This window comes from Lepidochelys kempii, chromosome 3 (genome assembly GCF_965140265.1).
Source record: "Lepidochelys kempii isolate rLepKem1 chromosome 3, rLepKem1.hap2, whole genome shotgun sequence".
NCBI lineage: Eukaryota > Metazoa > Chordata > Testudines > Cheloniidae > Lepidochelys > Lepidochelys kempii.
In genome coordinates, this window is record NC_133258.1 from 68,701,819 (window position 1) to 68,723,265 (window position 21,447).

The 21,447-nt window shown below is 42.2% G+C and overlaps 1 protein-coding gene across 1 annotated transcript in view; it reads right to left on the reverse strand.

The window, feature by feature from the left end:
* Positions 1 to 4,051: 4,051 nt before the first annotated feature.
* LOC140908831 (gamma-aminobutyric acid receptor subunit rho-2) overlaps positions 4,052 to 21,447 on the reverse strand; it is a 60,585-nt gene continuing 43,189 nt past the window's right edge. The window contains exons 5-9 of the mRNA XM_073336714.1: positions 14,828 to 14,910; positions 10,538 to 10,678; positions 10,044 to 10,196; positions 8,439 to 8,635; positions 4,052 to 4,366 (exon numbers count right to left, since the gene is read on the reverse strand). Of these exons, the coding sequence (XP_073192815.1) occupies positions 4,058 to 4,366; positions 8,439 to 8,635; positions 10,044 to 10,196; positions 10,538 to 10,678; positions 14,828 to 14,910 (883 nt within the window). The 3' untranslated portion in view covers positions 4,052 to 4,057. The remainder of the gene's footprint in view (positions 4,367 to 8,438; positions 8,636 to 10,043; positions 10,197 to 10,537; positions 10,679 to 14,827; positions 14,911 to 21,447) is intronic.

Here is a 21,447-nt window from a genome sequence, read left to right on the forward strand (position 1 = left end):
TCAGTGAAATCGTTTACGTAAGAGAAACTGATGGTCAACTGTATTATTAATTTCACCCCTCCTTTTAGGATTTGCTCTTGCGCCATGTCCTGTTCATTTCCTCCTCGTTGGCAGGCAAATACAACACAGTAATTACAAATGTGTGTGAATCACTGATGGCTTGTTCTTTATTTGCATCTATTGTTTAATATAATAATTAAAAATCTCAAACAAGAACGCGGCAGTGTTCAAATTAACTTTCCCTAATGGTTAAACTCTCTCCTCAGCAATTATCTGGGCTGCATAGTTGCAGTGGCTAGAAACAAATGTAGATATGTCACAGCAGGCATATATCTCCTTTACACATGTATCCATACATTCTAAATAAGCTAAACTTGGCCTCCTCAGAGGAAGTTTATTAGGTAGCATGTAAGTAAGAGAATGTCAGTGCAGAAGAACGTAGCATCTGAATAATTGTTTCCTTCCACTAGATAGGTGAAGATGAGACATTTAATAAAAATAAATGGCAAAGTAAAATCAAGATATATATTTTTTACAGTAGCAGACATTACCCGGTGACAGAATTCACTTAAATACCTTGAGCTAAATTTATCCTTGGTGTAACTCCACTGAAATCAATGGCATTACACCATAATAAAAGTGGCCCATTTGCTCTGTACTGCCAAATGGCTCATGTAGATGAAATCATTTTGGCTGATGGAAACTGGTGTTCAATTTGCCATTATTGATTAATTGCACTCTTGAGAACAGATCTGTAGTGTGCATTAATAATAATACCTCACACTTTCATAGGGCCTCCAAGCCAAAGATCTTAAGGTGCTTCACAAATATTAATGAGTTAAACGTCTCATCATCCCCCTGTGAGGTAGGTATTATTATTCCCTGTTTGACAGATGGGGAAACTGAGGCACGGAGAGGCTAAGTGACGTGCCCATAGTTACACAAGAATTCTGTGGCTGTGTTTGGAATAAAATCCAGGTCCCTTGCTTCCCATTTTTCCAATTTAATCACATGACTTTCCTTCCTCCTCTTGTCTTACATCAGCCAATCAAAGAAGAACTGATTCATGAAAGCATTTTAAAATATAAAACTAGTTTCTGATTGGCTAAAATTTTATTTTAAAATGCTAATACTCAGAAATGAATTGATTAAATAAGGAATTACTCCTCTATTAAGACTCTGTGGAATATTTCTATAGTTCTTCTTGCATAATGGTGGTTGGTTTTCATTTGAAACTGCTATTATGAAATGTACTTTTTACATGAGTGGAACAAAACCCTGATCTGTAGCATAGGAAAGAGGTGGGAGGATGGGATATAGGAATATGCCTTCTTTGAGATATTGGTCTATTTTTTGACTTCTGTTCTGTTTTAGCTAGGGATTTTAGGGATATATTTTCTCCTTTATGACAACACTAATCTCTCATTACTTACATACACGTGCAATGAAGGGGGAATATATTTCTTCGTTTGTTTCTTTAATCACTTTCATTTAGACTAAAACTAACATTGAAATGTGTTGCAATTTAAGCAACAATAATTGAGGCACAGGATAAATTCTAGGGATTGATGATAGGCTAGGAAGAGTTTACTCCAGCCAATCACTAAATCCCTGCAGAAAAGTCAAAACTGCTATTGTAAACTGAAAATGTAAAAGCACAATAAGTATGTAGGGATTTTTTTCTTGAAGTGGGATTGCTGTTTCATTTGGTATGTGTAGGCTATTGCAAGAGACTTAATGCTCTGTACATTATCTATATTATTTACATCCTCTCTGTCGACATTCTAGTCAGCTGTATAGTTTAATCATATTGTTGAGTGATCTTCCAACTTCAGCACACAATGATCTGAGTTCAGGTCTGACCACCCTGGTATGCACCAACTTGGCATCCAGATGCTCTGATTAATGACATCACTTCCACAGCTCAGCATGCTTCGGCATTTTCCTTAAGAAGTAAGGAAAGATTAAATGTGACCTGTTGCAATTTTGTACAAAATTCTGTATCTTCCTGTCAGCGTTACTAGAAAAGGAAGAGGAGACAACACTGTCTGTGAAGCATGGAATGCCATTTGCAGAAGCATGCTACTGTTCTCTTGAGCAGCTACTAAAGAATAATTTAGACTTTTATGCCAGTTACCAGAGTCCAGCTCATTGAAGTTCTACCATGCTACTTATGGCCACATTTATCTTTAAAATGGAGGTGCACCCGTAGAGACAACAAGTTCCAGAATGTAACTTCCCTCTTGATCCAAAAGGCCTAAACAATAGGGCAGCTATAGAGTATAGCTGCTCTGTTGGAGAGAAAGCACTGCATGCTGGGAAGTATTTTCTCTGTGGGCTGCATTTTTCTGTTAGAAATAAAGGCAGCCTTTGAGTTCCTGGAGAGGTGCCAGGCCTCTCCCTACACTGTTCTCTGCATTGAGCTATGAATAGGGCCCTACCAAATTCATGGTCCATTTTGGTCAATTTCACGGTCATAGGATTTTAAAAATCATAAATTTCATGATTTCAGCTATTTAAACCTGAAATTTCACGGTATTGTAATTGTAGGGGTCCTGACCCGAAAAGGAGCGTGTGTTGGGGGGTGGTTCTGGTGCTGCTACCCTAACTTCTGTGCTGCTGCTGGTGGCGGCGCTGCCTTCAGAGCTGGCCACCTGGAGAGCAGCAGCTGCTGGCTGGGAGCCCAGCTCTGAAGGCAGAGCCGCCGCCAGCTGCAGCCCAGAAGGAAGGACAGCATGGTATGGTGTTGCCACCCTTACTTCTGCACTGCTGCTGGCAGGGTGCTGCCTTCGGAGCTGGGCACTTAGCCAACAGCCACTGCTGTCCGGCCACCCAGCTCTGAAGGCAGCGCAGCAGGAAGGGTGGCAATAGTATGACTCCCCTAAAATAACCTTGCAAAGCCCCTACAACTCCCTTTTGGGTCAGGACCCCCAATTTGAGAAACTCTGGTCTCCCCCGTGAAATCTGCATAGTATAGGGTAGAAGCAAACAAAAGACAAGATTTCATGGGGAGAGACCAGATTTCACGGTCCATGATGAGTTTTTCATGGCTGCAGGTTTGGTAGGGCCCTAGCTATGAAGAGACGAAGCAAAAAGAGCTAGCCATTCCTGGATAAACTCCCCATTCCTGTACACTAATCAAAAGCTCCAGTTGGTTACCTTCCACCTCCGTTAGAGGGGAAAGCACTCATGGTCGCTTTACTGCACGCCAAGGCCCGTTTGTAAGGAGTGAACAGGCTTATTTAAACTTCCAAGTTGTCATTGTAAATAAGCTCCAGCGCTCCTGCTGCCCAACTTTGGGGGGGGTGGGATTTCTTGGCTTTACTTTACCATTCCTCCTCATTTTTAATTCAAAACAAACTAATTGGCTAGACTTGGTAGAGTGAATTCTGCAGCTCTCACCCAGGCAGCAATTCCACTTATGTAATGGGAGGTTTGTGTAAGGACTGCAGGATTTTGCCTGATGGCTTGATGAAAGTAGATCCTAAAAAGATGCCATTTGTTTATAAGCAAAGGAAAAAGAAAAACAATGGTCTAAAGTGAGCTCTGTTTTCATGTAGAGCTTTCAAAGCTGAGTTCTTATTAAGCAGTCTAACAGTTGTCTATTTCAGGCCCCTCAGCACAGCCATTGGAACTCACACTTTAATCCAGCAGTGGCAGCTGGGTGATTCTTTTGTGGTAGTTGCCCTGGCCTAGATTTCCAGAGGTATTTAGGAACCTAACTCCGATTGAAATAAATGGGAATTGGCACCTAAATCCCTTTGAGGATCTGGGCCCCAGTGCACATCAGGCATTATCAGTATTGTCCAGTATATATATACAGTAGCTGTTGGGCAAACCAAGAGAGCAGAGGGGAGATGGGGATTTGGCGTACAGAGTAATTGACACACCAAATTCTCTGGGAAGCCTTGGACGAATGTGCCCGTTGCAGGACATATCCAGTGCTTTATGCTCCACAGGTACACTAGTCGAACTGTTTTTCTAGCTTAGCAGCCAAACTGAACTTTTTAAAAAAAACATCCACACAGTCCTGTGAAGGGCTTCTGCCTCGGTATGTCTAGCAAAAGACAGACCAGTATATCAAGTTAAAAAATATATAGGTGCCTGGGAATATTATTCTTGAGTATTTATCAATCGCGTGGGTGTTCTGGATGATGCGCAGGCCAACATGGCCTTTCAGCCCTCTCTTTCTCGATGAATTAGATTCATTGCTCATGGCCAAATGAACCACCATCTTGTCCTGTTTTTCTTCCTCAATCACTATCTGGCTTCTTGTGTATCCTGCCAGGCTGTTGGCATCAGATTCACTGTAGGTTCCATCCAGCATCATCGTTTTTGTATTAAGTATTCCACATGTACATGGAAACTGAGAAAGAAACGAACAAGCAAACAATAGTCAAACACTGAACGAAAATAGTGGAGGCAAAGATGAGAGCTTTCTTTTTATGGACAGCTTGTAAACACTGGAGCTGCACATTATAGTTCAGCTGTGATATGGTTCTCTATTAAAGCTTAAGTTTTCTGACACGAAAAGTTGCTGACTAGCCATACTGGTTGCAACTTTATATTGGGTCCGGGTTTGTTTCTGAAATCCTATGTGCTAATTAGGGATGGGAAATTGGTTTGATTGAAATAAAACCTGACCAGGAGTTTTTCCCAGTTAATTCAGTTCCCTCTGGCTGCTTTTGCATTCCTTTTCATGTTCCGTTTCTATGGATATTATAGCGCAAGAGGCAGTAATGTTTGTGGAAACAGCATTTTAAGCAAAGATGAGAAAAATACTGACAGAAAGTAAGTTTTGATGTCATAAATGTAAGTATTCCCTCTGGAAACCTGATTCTAAAGCTTACACATATCCAGCCGGAGAACAGGAAAAATATCTGGGGTGAAACTCATCCCACTGGTTTAATCAAAACAGTTAATGCATCTCGAATTCTAAATACCAAATACTCATAAGCACAGTGCTCATGAACTCACTGACAAAGTAAATAATTTGGCAAATAATTTTGGACAACAAAACAAACTGCTCACAGTCAATTCATAAACTGAAAAAAGAGTCTATTGTCTCAGATCCAGTTGTAGCAAAATGATGTCGCTGGTCAATGCACATGGGCTCAAGTACTGTTACAAGAACTGTGGTATTCTTCAGACCTAGGCTACAACACAGTTGTTCTAAATAGCTTGTTCCCATCAGTGATGGGATTTTTTTTTAGAAGTCTTGTTTGGCTACAACCCAATTTAAACTGTGTTTATAACACACTTGCCTTCAAGCTAAGTATAAAATGTAAGTACAGGTGGAACCCATGATCTTTGATCTTTTAAATGTAATTTTATTTTTGTCTCTCTATGAGCAGCCACATTATATTCCTTAATCTCCTAAATCAGGATCTTTAGCATCAGGCCCATTCGTTGACCAATCCAGGATGCAATAGTAAGCACCAGATTGCTACAGGCCAATTGCTGTAGGACCCAAGAGGAAGAGAAATACTGTTGGACCCAGGTGACTCTTAGTCCCCAGGTTAGAGTATGATTTGGCCTGAGGGAAGGTCACAGACAATGACTAGGAGCTGAATGACTCTGATTTATTTAATAGGTGTTGTGTACACTGCCAGGTGTCTAGGAAGATAGTGGGAGGAGAGAGCAAGCCCAAAGTTGAGATGGTTCTGGTCCCAATGTAGTCTTAATCCATCGATGATGTATTCCCATGTACACATGTGCACACACAAATATAGGGAAGAGACGTGCTGAATGACTTCAGGCCACCATACTACCACAATCCATTTCTGGGGAGTGCAAAAATCCAAATTTGGATTCCCTGGGACTTTCACAGCTGAATGGCATTGGCTAAAGAGGTCAACATTTATTCCAGTGAGAGATAATAGTCTCTTGTGTCTCTTAAAGAGCCCTCACTCCACTCAGACACTAAGCCATACTTCCCTATAACCCCATTAGAGATAACAAACACACAGTTTCCTTGATGATCCTTAATGATTATTATTGCCTTGTATCTGAGGGTAAATAAAAAGCTCTTGATTTGTATAATCAGCCTTTTCAGCCTGCTTCCTTTATTGCATGGTGATACAATTCAGTGGAGGGATATCAGCAATTGAAAGAAAATTTGTGACGCAAATGACAAGTTGTGCCATCACTGAGCTGTCCTGAAAACTTACCAGCACAGGCACAAAAACCTACTCATCCTCTTTTTACCCTGGTGACAGATAACGAAAAAACTAATGATATTTTACTTTCCATAAAAATGACCTGCTCTGGGTCAGTAGAATTTATCAAGGCTGAATTATTATTATTTGCTAAGCACTGATGTGTTCAGAGTTTAGACAGGACAGAAAGAGTCTATGTTCTGCGGATCTTATAGTCTAATAGAGAGGCACAGATACAACAAGATGCACTGGAATACCCGAAGGAGTTGGCAGGCTTAAGTGAAGCTTTGTGTGTGTGTGAATAGTTTCCCTGTATTCACTCTCTTCTCCTCTAAACAATGTTGGAGGGGAGAAATCATTAGACATGAATAAGCATTTGTCATGGAAACAATGAGATTCTAGGGGGGATTTGAAAGAGGGAGGAGCATTGGATTGGCATGTCAGGATTTGGAGGTTATTCTATACATAGAGTGTAGAATGGGAGGAGGCACAAAGTGATAATGTTTAAACTTGATACAGAGGGAACTGGTGGAGGGATTCAAAAGTAACGTAATTGTCCAACCATTAGTCAAGCAAGATAACTTTTGCAGCTGCATCTTGGACAGATTGAAGATGCATCAGAGAGAGGATTGCCTCAGTAATCAAGGTGGGAGATAACCAGGGCACAGACAGAAAGGTCGTATTTTTTAAATGGGAAGGAAGAAGCGGCATGGGAGAAGTAGGAGTCAAAAATTACCTGAGGTTGAAAGCCTCAATCATTGTCCAGAAGGATGGTGATTTGATGAATGGCAATGGCGAAGGAAAGGAGGTTTAGGAGGACAAATAAATGTTCAGTTTCAGCAATGTTGTGTGTGATCTGGCAATGAACTGTCCAAGGCATGTTGCAGAAACACTAAGATATGCAGGCCTGGACATCAGGGCAGGCTGAAAGGCAGATTTGTGAATTATCAGCACAGAAATGATAGCGGAAGTTGTATGAGTGGATGAAGCCATGCAGTGACAAGATGTAGAAGAGAAGTGCACCACAAATTCAGTCCTGTGGAACTCCTGTAAAGAGCAGGAGAGCCACCAAGAAAGTATAGGTTCTCAAAAGCCAAAGGTGGACAGATATTAAAGAGGAGGCAGTGTATTGTGGGGTTGCAGAGAGGTATTAGAGACACTGTAGTACTGAAGGTTGCAGCGGGCTTATGGAGAATAAGAATGGAGCAGAATACATTAGACTCGGTCAAGAAGAGATCATGGGATACCTTGATGACAGCAGTTTCAATGGAGAGGATGGAAACCAGATTGGAGTGAACCGAGAGTGAGGCAAAAGAGAGAAAAGGCAGTAGTAGTGAGCAGCTTCTTCAATTACCTTAGCAGTGTCAGGGAGGTGGAATGGTAAATGGAGAGACAGTTGAGGGATACTATTAGCATGTTTGTGTAACTGGGAAATGATGGAATCAAAGGGACAGCTGGAGGGATGGAAAATAGAGAGTGAGACCTCAGAATTCATAACTGGGCCAAAGGAGGAAAGCTTATTGAAGGCCAAGGAACTGTGGCAGAGGAGCATGAGGTGAAGGAGGCTCATGACAGATCTTGAAGATTCAGGACTGAGGAACAGACTGATTAGAGAAGAGACAGCTAATATTTACACACAAACTCCTTTCGATACCAACCATGAGAAAGGAAGTACAGAAAAGGTATTCAGCCATTAAATGGGCTTTCAGTGAAACAGGTACATTTTTTTTAAAAGATTCTTTTAAATTACCCAACAGCATGCGTGAAAAGCATAAAAATGATTCACTTAGCACCACGGCCTTTCATGGCACATTAAAAGAATAAATATAAAGACTGTTTGTTGCTTAAGTGTGTTTTGTGCCAAAAAACAATTCTACTATTACTTTTATTGAACCCAATATTTAAAATGTACCTGATTGTGAGTTAGAGGTCTTTAATTCACTCAGAATAATCCATTAGCTGTAACTTTAAAAATAAATTGTGGCGACCACAGGGAAATATCACTCTGGATTTCCCCCCTCTTACTCTCCACATATGGTCTCTGCCAAAGTCCCAGGTTGCAAACATCCCCAGTTCTGATCTTTGTTTCGTTCTCTCTTCCTTTTGTATAATCATCATCATCGAAGAGATCAACTCCTGTTTTTGTGGTGTCAGTACTTCAGTGTCAGCTTCAGCATTGTAGACAAATTAATCACACACCATGAATGTCAGAGTTTTCCCATTCCGTTTCCCAAAACACCCAATATAAAGCATGTCACATCTAAAAAGATTGTCTCTCACCTTCTCTCGCAACTTCCTTTCCTTCCGTTCTTGCACTGTGGTAAGGTAGTTCACTGCTGCATATTCCAACACTGAGAGAAAGACGAACACAAAACTGACCCAGAGGTAAATGTCCACAGCTTTGATGTAGGAAACTCGAGGCATGGAGGCGTTTACACCAGTGATGATTGTTGACATGGTCAGCACTGTGGTTATCCCTGGAAAAATCCCCACAAAAATGTACTTCATATGCTAAATATAGTTCAGAAGGCATCTACTATTAATTAGTTTTGTCTCAAAATACGGTACTATACTCAGCACCATTCATAGCCTCTAGAAATGATTTATTAGGTCATCTTGTCTAGCTGCCTCACAATGCAGGATTTTCCCCTACACTGCGTTCCTGAGCACTCTGTCTAGTCAAATTTTTAAATGTAATGGAGCAGCCACCACTTCCCTTGTGATTCTCTTTAACTCTCTAGTGTTTAATTAGGAAGTGATGCTTCAGCCCTAACCTACAGGGACCACTCATTAGATTGCCATTTAGTCATTTTTTTCTGCTTTAGCTATCATCCAGTGTGCCAGTGATGATAAGGACTCTTGGTTCACTGAGAGCATCAATTTGTTTTACACGGTTCACCAAACAGCAGTCAATGACCAAAGACTTTTGGTCACTGCTGAAGTGGACTTGACTGGAATCATTGTCTCAAAAGGGAAAGCCATTTATGTTAAATCTTGTGTGTGAGTGTGGAAATGTCTTGCATGACATGATGTGACAGAAAAGTCATCATGTGCTCACCTTAGCTAAGGTAATTGAAAAGTTTTTAATGGCATCCACTGTATCCATAGTATACATTTTACAGTTAAGCAGGTACTCTGTGGTGATAAAAGTAAAATACTTTCCCTAATTTTCACCAGTTTGCAATAGCCGCTTAACAATTGAGTGCCAGAGCCAAAGAGCATTTGTGTGACTTTAATCAGGTCTTTCCAAACTAGTGAAGTTCTGTCACTTGAGCAGACTCTGCTGCTTTTTTCAGATGCTTGTTACAGTGTGTAGCTCTATAAGTATCACAAACTATGGGAGTAACATGCTATTTTTACTCTGTATTTATAAGAAGTCATATGCAGTCATATTCAGAGAGATACACTAGACTTTTCATTACATCTCAGTCTCTCTCTGACCTAGACATTAATAACTGAGCACATCTGTTTCTTTTTTTGTTTTTTAAACAAAAGAAATTCCAACAGTCCTGAATTAGACAAAACTCTCATTTATTTTAAAGCCCATTTCAGGACTGCTAGGTTGGGTCTATAATTAGAAATCTTGATTCACTAGTTCACAAACACTGGAATCTCTTTTCTGTGCTTCCATCTCTTTTTAAAATACAGTTCCATCTTCTGCCCTGATTTAAATTCAGATCTAGAAGATTTATCAATCACAAAGAATCAATTCAACAATGAAGAACATAAGACAAAGCACAGGCCTTAGACTACTTTAATTATCAGATAAAATACACATGTATTTTCCTAGCATATTTAACAAATGAAACAGAGAATTCCCCCTCCCCCTACTCTTCCAAATTCAAAGGTTTTGCCACACTCATGGTTGATGTTAATTGCCCTCACCTAGTGACACTCTAGCAGGTACAGCTCTGCGATCAATCCAGAAGGACACCCACGATAGCATGACCATTAGAGTGGCAGGGAAATAGGTTTGGAGCAAGAAGAAGAAGATGTGGCGGTGTAAAGTGAAATTTATGTATAGTCTATTGTACCATCCTGTTGGGAAGGGGAAAAAGTGTCATGAAGAGCATTTTAATGACACATACAGAGCTGCTACATCTTTCAGAAAATCATTTATTTACTTTAGAAGAGTAGACAACCTATAATTGTGAATATATTCAGGGTGGGGGGATTCTATATTCTTCAGATCGTTCACAGCACATAAACTATAATGATCTATAATCCCAAAGATGACAAGGGCAAAGGGAAAGAGACAAGGACTATTACTCAAGTACTTCTTACAAAAATTTCATTTAAATTTCACCTGGCAAATGTTTGAAATTGAACTATAAATATATGGCAAAAGAATAATAAAACCATTTTAAGAAGAATGATACCAGTGCTACTGTAGAAAGCAAGTCTGGAAGTAGTATGAAACTTTTGTATCAAAAACTGAGACAAGGAAATCTTCTCATCGGTTTTCAGGGATTCATTCCCATTTTTCCAATAAAGCATCAGATCTTCATCAGTGTAAGCATCTTCAGAAAAAAAGAAAAGAAAAAAAGACACAATGTGACTTGGCTTTAGGATATTTCACGTAAACAGTCAGTATTAAAAGTTACTATGTGTGGATAAGGAACATATTAGTGAGATTCACAAATGATTCTAAGGCCACAGTCCTGCATTGTGATCTGCTTGGTGCAAGGGTCCATGTTTCATGGACTCTGGTGCAGGATCAGGCTCTGAATTAGGGAATATCACAAATACTAGTGAGGACAGACTAATAATGCAAAAGGTACTAAGGAGGTTGGAAGTATGGGTGGAAAATAACATTGAATTGTGTTTGGAAAAAATGCAGATGAATGTATCTGCAGAAAATAACCTGAAACACAGATACATCTTTGGAATGCAGTAATGCCAAATAAATAGGGTTTTTAATGGACAGTAGATTAAATAAGGATCTTGCCCTATGATGTAATGTAGCAGCACAAAAAGCCAAACAAAAGACATCACATCATGGTCCATGTCCGCCTTTATACAGCACTGATGTATAACTAGAATGGTACATTTCTGATCACCACACTACCAGAAAAATGTAGACGAATTAGTGAAGATTCAGAGATGAACACCAGAATTGATTAAGGGGCTGAAAAGATGGGTTTATGAGGAAAGTTTATAGGAAGTAATTATGATTAATCTGGCCAAATTTAGGGGGAAAATGAGAGACAGCCATCTAAAATCTTATTTGAAAGATGTAATTGAAGGTGAGAGGTATCACCATAGGTAACAAGTCAACAAATATTTGAAGGGTATAAACACAAAAGAGAGAGAGGAATTATTTAGTGGGATATATGAGCATAATGAGGGAAGAAAGGGATGAAATTTAGCAAAGGAAAATTGAGGCTAAATATCTGGAGAAACATCAGAACAATTAGGTAACTGGTCTTGGGAGACTGATGAATAATCTCCTGAGGATAGCAGTGGAAACACTGTTGTTTAAGACATTTAGGGCTGGATTTACAAAAAGGATTCAGGCACTTAATTGCCACTTTAGGTGCCTCGATCCCAGAATCAGGCCCCAGTGGGATTCACAAATTCAACTAAAATTGCTCAGTGCCTAAATTTTTCCAGTAAAAGTTCCTTCAACACTTATGTTTCTGCCTTTGCACATGTGCGCTGCAGCCCCACGCCAGATATCCAGATGCCTCAGCCCGAGAGCGACGCATGAATCTAGAGAAGACAGGCTTTCCTTTGCCTAACTTGCTCAGACTTACCCAATGAGGCCCATATAGACAGGCTTACACAAAACACCAAAGGAGGAGAAAGAGGATTTCCCTCATAACTTTTTAGTTCAACGGTAGGGTGACCAGACATCCTGTTTTTAAAGGGACAGTCCCGTAATTTAAGCCCTCCTGCAGGTGTCCTGACTTTTTCTTAAAAACAGGCAAATTGTCCTGTATTTTCTATCCCTCCTCCCCACATCAGTACTGACAGGTCCTGCTGCTGGCCAGATCCCTGCTCATCAGCCACCCTCCCACCAATGAAGAAAGGAGTACTTGTGGCACCTTAGAGACTAACCAATTTATTTGAGCATAAGCTTTCGTGAGCTACAGCTCACTTCATCAGATGCATACCGTGGAAACTGCAGCAGACTTTATATATACACAGAGAATATGAAACAATACCTCCTCCCACCCCACTGTCCTGCTGGTAATAGCTTATCTAAAGTGATCATCAGGTGGGCCATTTGGTGAGTGGGGGAGAAGGGGGTCCAGTGGCCGACGATGGGGGTGGATGTGCAAGGCGGGTGGCAGGGCAAAGCTGCAGCATGCAGGGCCAGCTGATCCATCAGCACAGCCCTCGCTGTATGCCGGCTCTCGGCCAACAGGGCCCTGCCCCCACCCCATCCCATTTCCAGCTGGCACTGGCTGTGTGCTGAGAGTTGCGGTGGCTGATGAGTGCGGACAGACACCAGGCAACAGCCAGTTACATGTCACCCCTGTTTCCCACCCATCAGCCCTTTACGTGCTCCCCCTCTCACTGTCCTCTTCCTGCTTTGTCCCTTTGCCCCCCTGGAACCCCATTGCTCCTCCATATCCCCATCAGTGGGACGTGTCCCACTCCCAGGGCTGTGCGGAAATTAAGCTTCTGGTCAGAGCACTCAGCTCAGCAGCAGCCTGGCCAGCAGGCTCCCTCCCTTCCCCACTGCCAAGACCCTCCGGCTCAGGGTGCTCGCCAGAAGGAGGCAAGCTCTCCATGTGTCAAAGCCCCACCCAGCGCTGGCATGGGGAAGCCTCTCTGCCCCTCAGCTAAACTCTGGAGTGGTGGGGGGGGGGAGAGGGGAGAAGCAATTTCCCGCTTGTTCATGGCCCAAACCTGCAGGCTCCACAGCAGCCTCCAGGGCAGGGGCTTAGCACCCTCTTCACACACCCCCGACCCCAGCCCTGGGTCTTGCCCCCAGAGAGTGTGGGGCTGCTCTGTCCCCTAGGCACCCGCCCCTGCTGAGCCACCTCTCTGGCCAGTTCGCTGAAGCCCCTGCAGTCAGGTTCCCTGGGCCCTGGTGCACAATGCATCCTTAGGGCTCAACCCCTTCCTGCCCGCACTGTAGCCGGTGGGGACAGGAGGCAGCTGGGTTATGTCATTGGCCAGCAGCAGCCTCGAAGTGTTAGCTGCCTTTCAACACTGTGCAGGCAGGAAGGGACAAGCTGCTTCCAGCCATGAGGGTGAGAGAAGAAGAGATTAGCTCTGCAAAGACAGGGGCCAGGTCATCCCTTTCCCCCATCCCCTCTGCGTCTGGAAGCAGCTTCTGTCCCTTCCCTCCCACACAAGGCCGAAAGGCTGCTGCTGGCCACATTCTGGTGTGAACCCTGGCAGAAACTGGGGTGGGGGGTGAGTATGTGACCCTGCATGCCGCAACCCCACACACCTGTTGCCTCGGGAAGACGCAGCACCATGTGCCAGGAGAGGCGGGTCCATCCCAGGGGCCCAGCCAGGCATGGAGGGCAGAGAGCGCTGGGCAGGGAGGGTCAGGTTGGTCGGTCGATCACCCCCCGTGTGAGAGAGGTGAACGGGAGTGTGTGTGTGTGTGTGTGACCTCTCCCTTGTGAACCCTAAAGCCTTAAAGATAAGAATGTAAATAAAAAGAATCCAACTACGCAGTATTTCTTTTTAACGGGAACTCAGTCAACTTGAACGTTTGTACTGCATAGTTCTGTTGGATTGCTGCTGAACTCGCTTGAATATGAATAATTTCATCAGGTGTCCTGCATTCAGCAGAAGAAAATATGGTCACCCTATCCAGGGGATAGGACACGCACCTGGAATGTGGAAGTTCCCTGGTTCAAGTCCCCCCTCCACCTGAGGAAGCAACAGGATTTGAACAGGGATCTGTCATCACCTCTAAGGTGAACGCTCTAAGCACTGGGCTATGGGATATTTTGATGTGGGGTTCCCTCAGTCTCACCTGTTGCACTCTGGAGGGACTGGATCTTGTGTCTCCCACCTCTAGAGATGAGTGCTCTATCCACCAGTGAATAAGGAGCCTATGTGCTTAACCCAGGTTTGTAAATCCCAGTGATTTTCTAGGTACCTAAAAGTTTCTTTGTGAATCCAGCACTTAAGCATGAAGGCAACTTCATGCCCCTGGTGAGTCCCATTAAGTTGAACTGAATTACCCAAGTTGAACTCAGTGGGACTGCTCATGTACTTTAGTACTTGCAGGCTCCGGCCTATCATTTGTAAAGCACGTTAGAGTCTTTGGGGATGAAAGGTACATAAATTGAAATTGAAAAGAGTAGCAATTGTCCTCCATGATGGTTTCAAACATCATCTCCCAAACAGAGCCAACCAACACAACAGGAATTCTGAGTTTTCCCTCCAAGCCAGTATGTCGTAATAGTCACCGGCCCATGGAGTAAGACCCAAGTTTGACTTTTGTTGTTTTTAATTTGTGTCATCTACTACAAACGCGCTCTCTCTCTCTCACATACACACACACGCTCCCTCCCTTCACAAATAAGGACCTGATCCAAAGCCTATTGACTCAGTGGAAAGACACTCATTGACTTCAACAGGCTTTGACTCAGGGCCTAAAATATTATTTTTCTTTATTCTGAAGTATGTATAACCTACCAATGTGTACAGTCAGCTAAGGGGGACTTGCAGCTAAGAACATCTATACAACTTACAGCTTTCCAGCTCCAGAGAACAAGTCTGTGAGTCCAGGGGAAATCGACTGAAGTCCATGTTACACATCGCTGTCACTGTGATCCTAGAAATCCAAACAGGAAAGGTTACTTCCTAAAAGAGATGCTGTATTCCAGAAAAGGTAGTGGAAATGTGTCACAGGGCATGGAAAATATAAATTTTAAATATATAAAAATCATTTCCCAGCTTTAAAAACAGAAACTATGCATAATGTGTTCACATAAAAGAACTAAGAAACTTCCTAATCAGTACAGAGGCCCTGCCCTTCAAATGTATACATGGTTGGATGTGCGCAGGCCATGTGAAGGCTTACACCACATCTGCATGCTTATGATTTCCATAATTGGTGTGGGGCAGTTTGACTCCCAGTCCAGTTAGAGTAGCTTTCAGGGACTGTCGTAATAGACTGGGGCCCCTGAACACTACTGCAACTCAAACAGCAAACAATAATAATATTTTTAGTGTATTTGAGTGTTGTGGCAGGGTCGGCCCAGATGGCTACAGGAGAGTGATAGAAGGCAGCTATATTAGCCCCAGATTAAGCAAGTCTCTTTTCCCTGGGTAAGGTAACAGGGGCGGTTCCAGAACAATCAGGAACTTGCTGGAACCAATTAAGGCAGGCAGGCTAATTAGGACATCTGGAGCCAATTAAGCAGCTGCTAGAATCAATTAAGACAGGCAGGCTAATCAGGGCAAGTGGTTTAAAAAGGACCTCACTTCAGTCAGTGAGGGGTGTGCAAGGAGCTGAGAGTGAGAGGGTGTGCTGCTGGAGGTCTGAGGAGTACAAATGCTATCTGGCATCAGGAGGAAGGTCCTGTGGTGAGGATAAAGAAGGTGTTGGGAGGAGGCCATGGGGAAGTAGCCCAGGGAGTTGTAGCTGTCACACAGCTGTTACAAGAAACACAGTAGACAGCTGTGATCCACAGGGCCCTGGGCTGGAACCCAGAGTAGAGAGCAGGCCCAGGTTCCCCCTCCCCCCTGTTGGATATAAGAGGAGTTGACCTGGACTGTGGGTACCACCAGAGGGAAAGGTCCCTGGCCTGTCCCCGACTCACTAAGTGGATCAGCAGAGACTGTGGGGATTGTTCTCCTTCCTTTTCCCCATGCTGGCCAGTGATGAGGTTAGCTGAGTGAACGGCAGGTTTGAGCCACTAGCAAAAGTGGCCAAACTGAGGGCTGCTGTGAACCTCTGAGGCGAGCAAATCTGCCCATAAGCGCAGGACCCACCAAGGCAGAGGAGGAACTTTGTCACAGTGTGTTTTATTGAATCTCTGTCTTATATTAAATTGGTTTCTTATTTAAAAAAATATTTCACTGGCGTCCAGAATATGATGCTTCCTTTATGTCCAGCAAGGTTCAAGCTTCCTGTTCGTCCCTTATTTTGCTTTCACTCTATCTCAGTCACCACAACAAAGCTGCCTGAGTTCCACATGCATAAATCAGCAACATAAGCATGAAAGGCCCCTCCATCTATGTACTATTAGGGGAAAGCTGCTTTTCTTAGTGCTGGATCAATCTTGTTTAAACTGTGAGAGCTGATTATTATTGGTGGAGTGGGAGGCAGCTATTTTTCCAGTCGTAAGATTTGCCTCTGTTAAATTCACATCTGACCTCGGGATCTGAAACAATCCCGGCTTGAGTTTATAAATCTGAATCTAATCAGCCCTATTATGTAATAACTTTACCAGGGAACCAGGAGGTTTTTTCTAATGAACTGATTTGAAGTGAGGCTCTAGATTCAGTAGGGACAGTCCAGATGTGAGTGATCACTTTAAAGTTTATAGCCCTGTTTATGCTGCCTCTGACTACTTCTCTGGTTCATTTCAAATGTTGACAAAGAACCTTTCTGCTGATCAAGGGATTATGGGCCAAATTCTGCCTTGACGTACACACTGATCACCCCAATGAAGTAACTGGAGTTGTATGGTTTATAAATCAGAGCAGAACTTAGCCAAAGCAGATTTTTGGAGCTCAGACTTCGGTCAGCACAGCTATCATGGTAACAATTTCTCATAAGAACGGCCATACTGGGTCAGACCAAAGGTCCATCAAGCCCAGTATCCTGTCCTCTGACAGTAACCAATGGCAGGTGCCCCAAAGGGAATGAACAGACAGGTTATCATCAAGTGATGCATGCCCTGTCACCCAATCCCAGCTTCTGGCAAACAGAGGCTAGGAACACCATTCCTGCCCATCCTGGCGAATAGCCATTGATAGACCTATCTTCCATGAATCTATCTAGCTCCTTTTGAACCCTGTTATAGTATTGGCCTTCACAACACCCTCTAGCAAGGAGTTCCAGAGGTTGATAGTGTGTTGTGTGAAAAAATATTTTCTGGTGTTTGTTTTAAACCTGCTACCTATTAATTTCATTTGGTGGCCCCTTGTTCTTGTATTATGAGAAGGAGTAAATAACATTTCCTTATTTACTTTCTCTATACCACTCATGATTTTGTAGACTTCTATCATATCCCCCCTCAGTCACCTCTTTTCCAAGATGAAAAGTCCCAGTCTTCTTAATCTCTCCTCATACGAAAGCTAATTCTATACCCCTAATCATTTTTGTTGCCTTTTTCTGAACCTTTTCCAATTCCAATATATCTTTTTTTGAGATGGGGCGACCACATCCGCACGCAGTATTCAAGATGTGGGCGTGCCATGGATTTATATAGAGGCAATATGATATTTTCTGTCTTATTATCTATCCCTTTCTTGATGATTCCCAACATTTTTGTTTGCTTTTTGGACTGCCACTGCACATTGAGTGGATGATTTCAGAGAACTATCCACAATGACTCCAAGATCTCTTTCTTGAGTGGTAACAGCTAATTTAGACCCCATCATTGTATATGTATAGTTAGGTTATGTTTTCCAATGTGCATTACTTTGCATTTATCAACATTAAATTTCATCTGCCATTTTGTTGCCCAGTCACCCAGTTTTGTGAGATCCTTTTGTAGCTCTTCACAGTCTGCCTGGGACTTAACTATCTTGAGTAGTTTTGTATCATCTGCAAATTTTTCCACCTCAGTGTTTACCCCATTTTCCAGATTGTTTATGAATATGTTAAATAGGACTGGGGCCAGGTACAGATCCCTGAGGGACACCACTATTTACCTCTCTCCATTCTGAAAACTGTTCTCTACAGTGTTGTCCATCATAGTTAAATACTATGTAACACGGCTGTTACTCTGAAACCTGTCATAGTTAAATACTGTATAACTTTGTATCATTACAATATGCCTTTTTCCTTCCTAATACATGTAGTTATTAACAATTCCTTAGTCAGAGACAGCACAGAAACTCAACCTGTCAATAAGAGATCCCCTCAATTAATGTACATTATAGACCAAATGGTCTTGAATTTATAAGTCCCTAATGTGATTTTGTGAATCCTGCTTATGTGCATACTGTCGGAAGACCACAAGGAAAGTATATTCATACTGCCAAGATGCATATTTACTTGATCTTAACATTGTGATGATATTGTGAAGCAAATTAAAACAATGTGCCCAGTTTTTTTATCTGCTGTATGTTGAAATTGATGAGCAATAGTTCCTAAGAAATATAATTATTTTATTAAAACAAATGTGCATTGCACATGTCATTCCCTTTTCCTGGTCTACTCTCTCTCTCACTTAGGTACTTATATGGCCCCTATTGCCTGAGTATCTGAGCATCTCATGAGTTTTATTGTATTTATCTTCCCCAACACCCTTGTGAGGTAGGGAAGTGCTATTAACTCCATCTCCAAGCGGTGCTTCTCTGCCTCTGCCTCCAAGCATTTCGCCTCTTTCCTCTCCTCTGCTTCCAACTCCAAGCGTTTTAAGGCTATCTGTCTGTCATGTTCTTTTTGTCTCTCTTCAGCTTCAAATTTAGCTAATTCTAGTTTCTGTTGGACCTTGTTTTTTGACATCCTAGCTTCTGCTTGCCTAGCTTACCCAAGAACTAAAAAGGAAAAAAAACCTGCTTGTGAATTTCCTGGCTGTAGCTAACACCTTTGTTTAAAAAAAAACCCTAACACCTTTTCCTCCAGGCAAAGAAAGAGAAAAGGAAAAAAAACCTCCAGCTGTTCTCAGCTCCTGCTTTCCCCAAGCAGCTAAAAGAAGAAAAAAGAATTCCTAAGGTTTGTGCTTCTGATTCAAAATTATCTCTGGTTCCAAATGATCCCACCGCTCTGCCACCATGTCAGGGTTCCTTCCCCACTCTCAACTTTGGGGTACAGGTGTGGGGACCCACAGGCAAGACCCCCTAAGCTTATTTTTACCAGCTTAGCTTAAACTTTCCCAAAGCACAAAGTCCACCTTGTCCTTGAACAGTATGCTGTCACCACCAAGTGATTTAGACAAAGAATCAGGGAAAGTTCCACTTGGAGTTCCTGTTCCCACAAAATATCCCCCTAAGCCCTAACACCCCCTTTCCTGGGGAGGCTTGAGAATAATATCCTAACCAATTGGTACAAAGTGAACACAGACCCAAATCCTTGGATCTTTGGACACTGAAAAAAAATCAATCCATTCTTAAAAGAAGAATTTTATTTTAAAAAAAAAAGAAAAGGTAAAAATCCCCTCCTTAAAATCAGTTTGGAAGATAACTTTACAGGGTAACAAAAGATGCACAAAACACAGAGGAACCCCTTCTAGACTTAGTTTCAAAGTTACAACAAAACACGGATAAACCTCCCTCCAGCAAAGGGAAAATTTACAAGTTGAGAAAACAAAGATAAACTAATACGCCTTGCCTGGCTGTACTAACAACTTCTGTAATATGAGAGACTGGTTCAGAATGGTTTGGAGGACATGGATTGATGTCCCAAGAGCGAACGAACACAGAAACAAAGAACCCAAAACAAAGCCTCCCACCCCCCAATGTGAAAGTATCTTTTGTCCCCATTGGTTCCTTTGTTCAGGTGCCAACCAGGTTATTTGAGCTTCTTAACCCCTTACAGGTAAGGAGGAATTTTAGGCTACCCTTATGGTTAAGACAGCCCCCATTGCCCAAGTATCTGAGCATCTCATGAGTTTTATTGTATTTATCTTCCCCAACACTCTTGTGAGGTAGGGAAGTGCTATTATGCTCATTTTACAGATCAGGAATAGAGAAACTAAGGCCCAGATTCACAAAGTTACTTAGGAGCCTAAACCAGATTTAGGCGCCTAACTCCCATTTGTAGAGTTCACTACAATCCACAAAACTCCTTTCTGGCTGCCACCTAACCCTTTAGGTGCCTAAATTCACTCAGTGCCTAAAGTTTCATTATAAAAGTTCCCCAGTTTCTGCCTCTGGGCATGCACATTGCTGCTTCACTCTAGCTACACAGATGTCTATCTCCCCTCTGAGCCCTAGAGTGATCCACAAACCAGGGGAAGGTAGATGGAGGAGTACCTAACTCACCCATGGGGACCGATTCAGTAGGTCTGCTCTGAACCTGCCTGCTGGATTGGGTCCCATTCAAAATCCTCATGGTAGTGAGAAAAGTGAGATTACAAGTTTGGCTGATGAAGTTAATAGTGTTGGTGTAATATATTTAGACTTCTGTAAGAATTTGGCTTAGTACCACATGACATTTTGATTAAAAAACTAGAATGATACAAAATTAAAATGGCACACATTAAGTGGATTAAAAACTGGCTAATTGATAGGTCTCGATCTAACTATAAACAGCATAATCGAGCAGGTGTGTTTCCAGGGGGGTCCTGTGGGGATCAGTTCGGGGCTCTATGCTATTTAACATTTATATCAATGATCTGGAAGAAAACTTAAAATCATCATTGATAAAGTTTGCAGACAATGCAAAAACTGGGTAACTAGTAAATGATGAAGGGGACAGGTCACTGATTCAGAACAATCTGGACCACTTGGTAAATTGGGAGCAAGCAAACAATATGCATTTTAATATGTCTAAATATAAACATATATATCTAGAAACAAAGAATGTAGGCCATAGTCACACAATGGGAGACTTTATCCTGGGAAGCAGTGACTCTGAAAAAGATTTGGGGGATATGACAGATTAACAGCTGAACATTATTTCCCAGTGTGACACGTATGGCCCAAGAGCTTATGTGATCCTGGGGACGCTTCATAAACAGGGGAATCTCAAGTAGGAGGAGAGAGATTATTTTACCTCTGTATTGGCTACTGGTGGACCACTCTTGGAATATTGTGTTCAGTTCTGGTGCCCACAATTCAAGAAGGATGATAATAAATTAGAGATGGCTCATAGAAGAGCCATGAGAATGATTAAAGGATTAGAAAAATAGATTCAAGGAGCTCAATCAATTTAGCTTAATGAAGAGAAGGTTAAGGGTTGAGTTGTTTAGTCTACAAGTATCTACATGGGGGGCAGGAAATATTTAGTAATGAGCTCTTCCATGCTGCAGAAAAAGGTCTAACACTATGCTGTGGCTGCAAGTGGAACCTAGACAAATTCAGACTAGAAATAAGGTGTACATTTTTAACCGCGAGAGTAATTAACCATTAGAATAATTTACCACGGTTGTGGTGGATTCTCCATCAATGACAATTTTAAAATCAAGATTGGATGTTTTTCTAAAAGTTCTGCTCTCGGAATTATTTGGGGAAAGTTCTATGGCCTGTG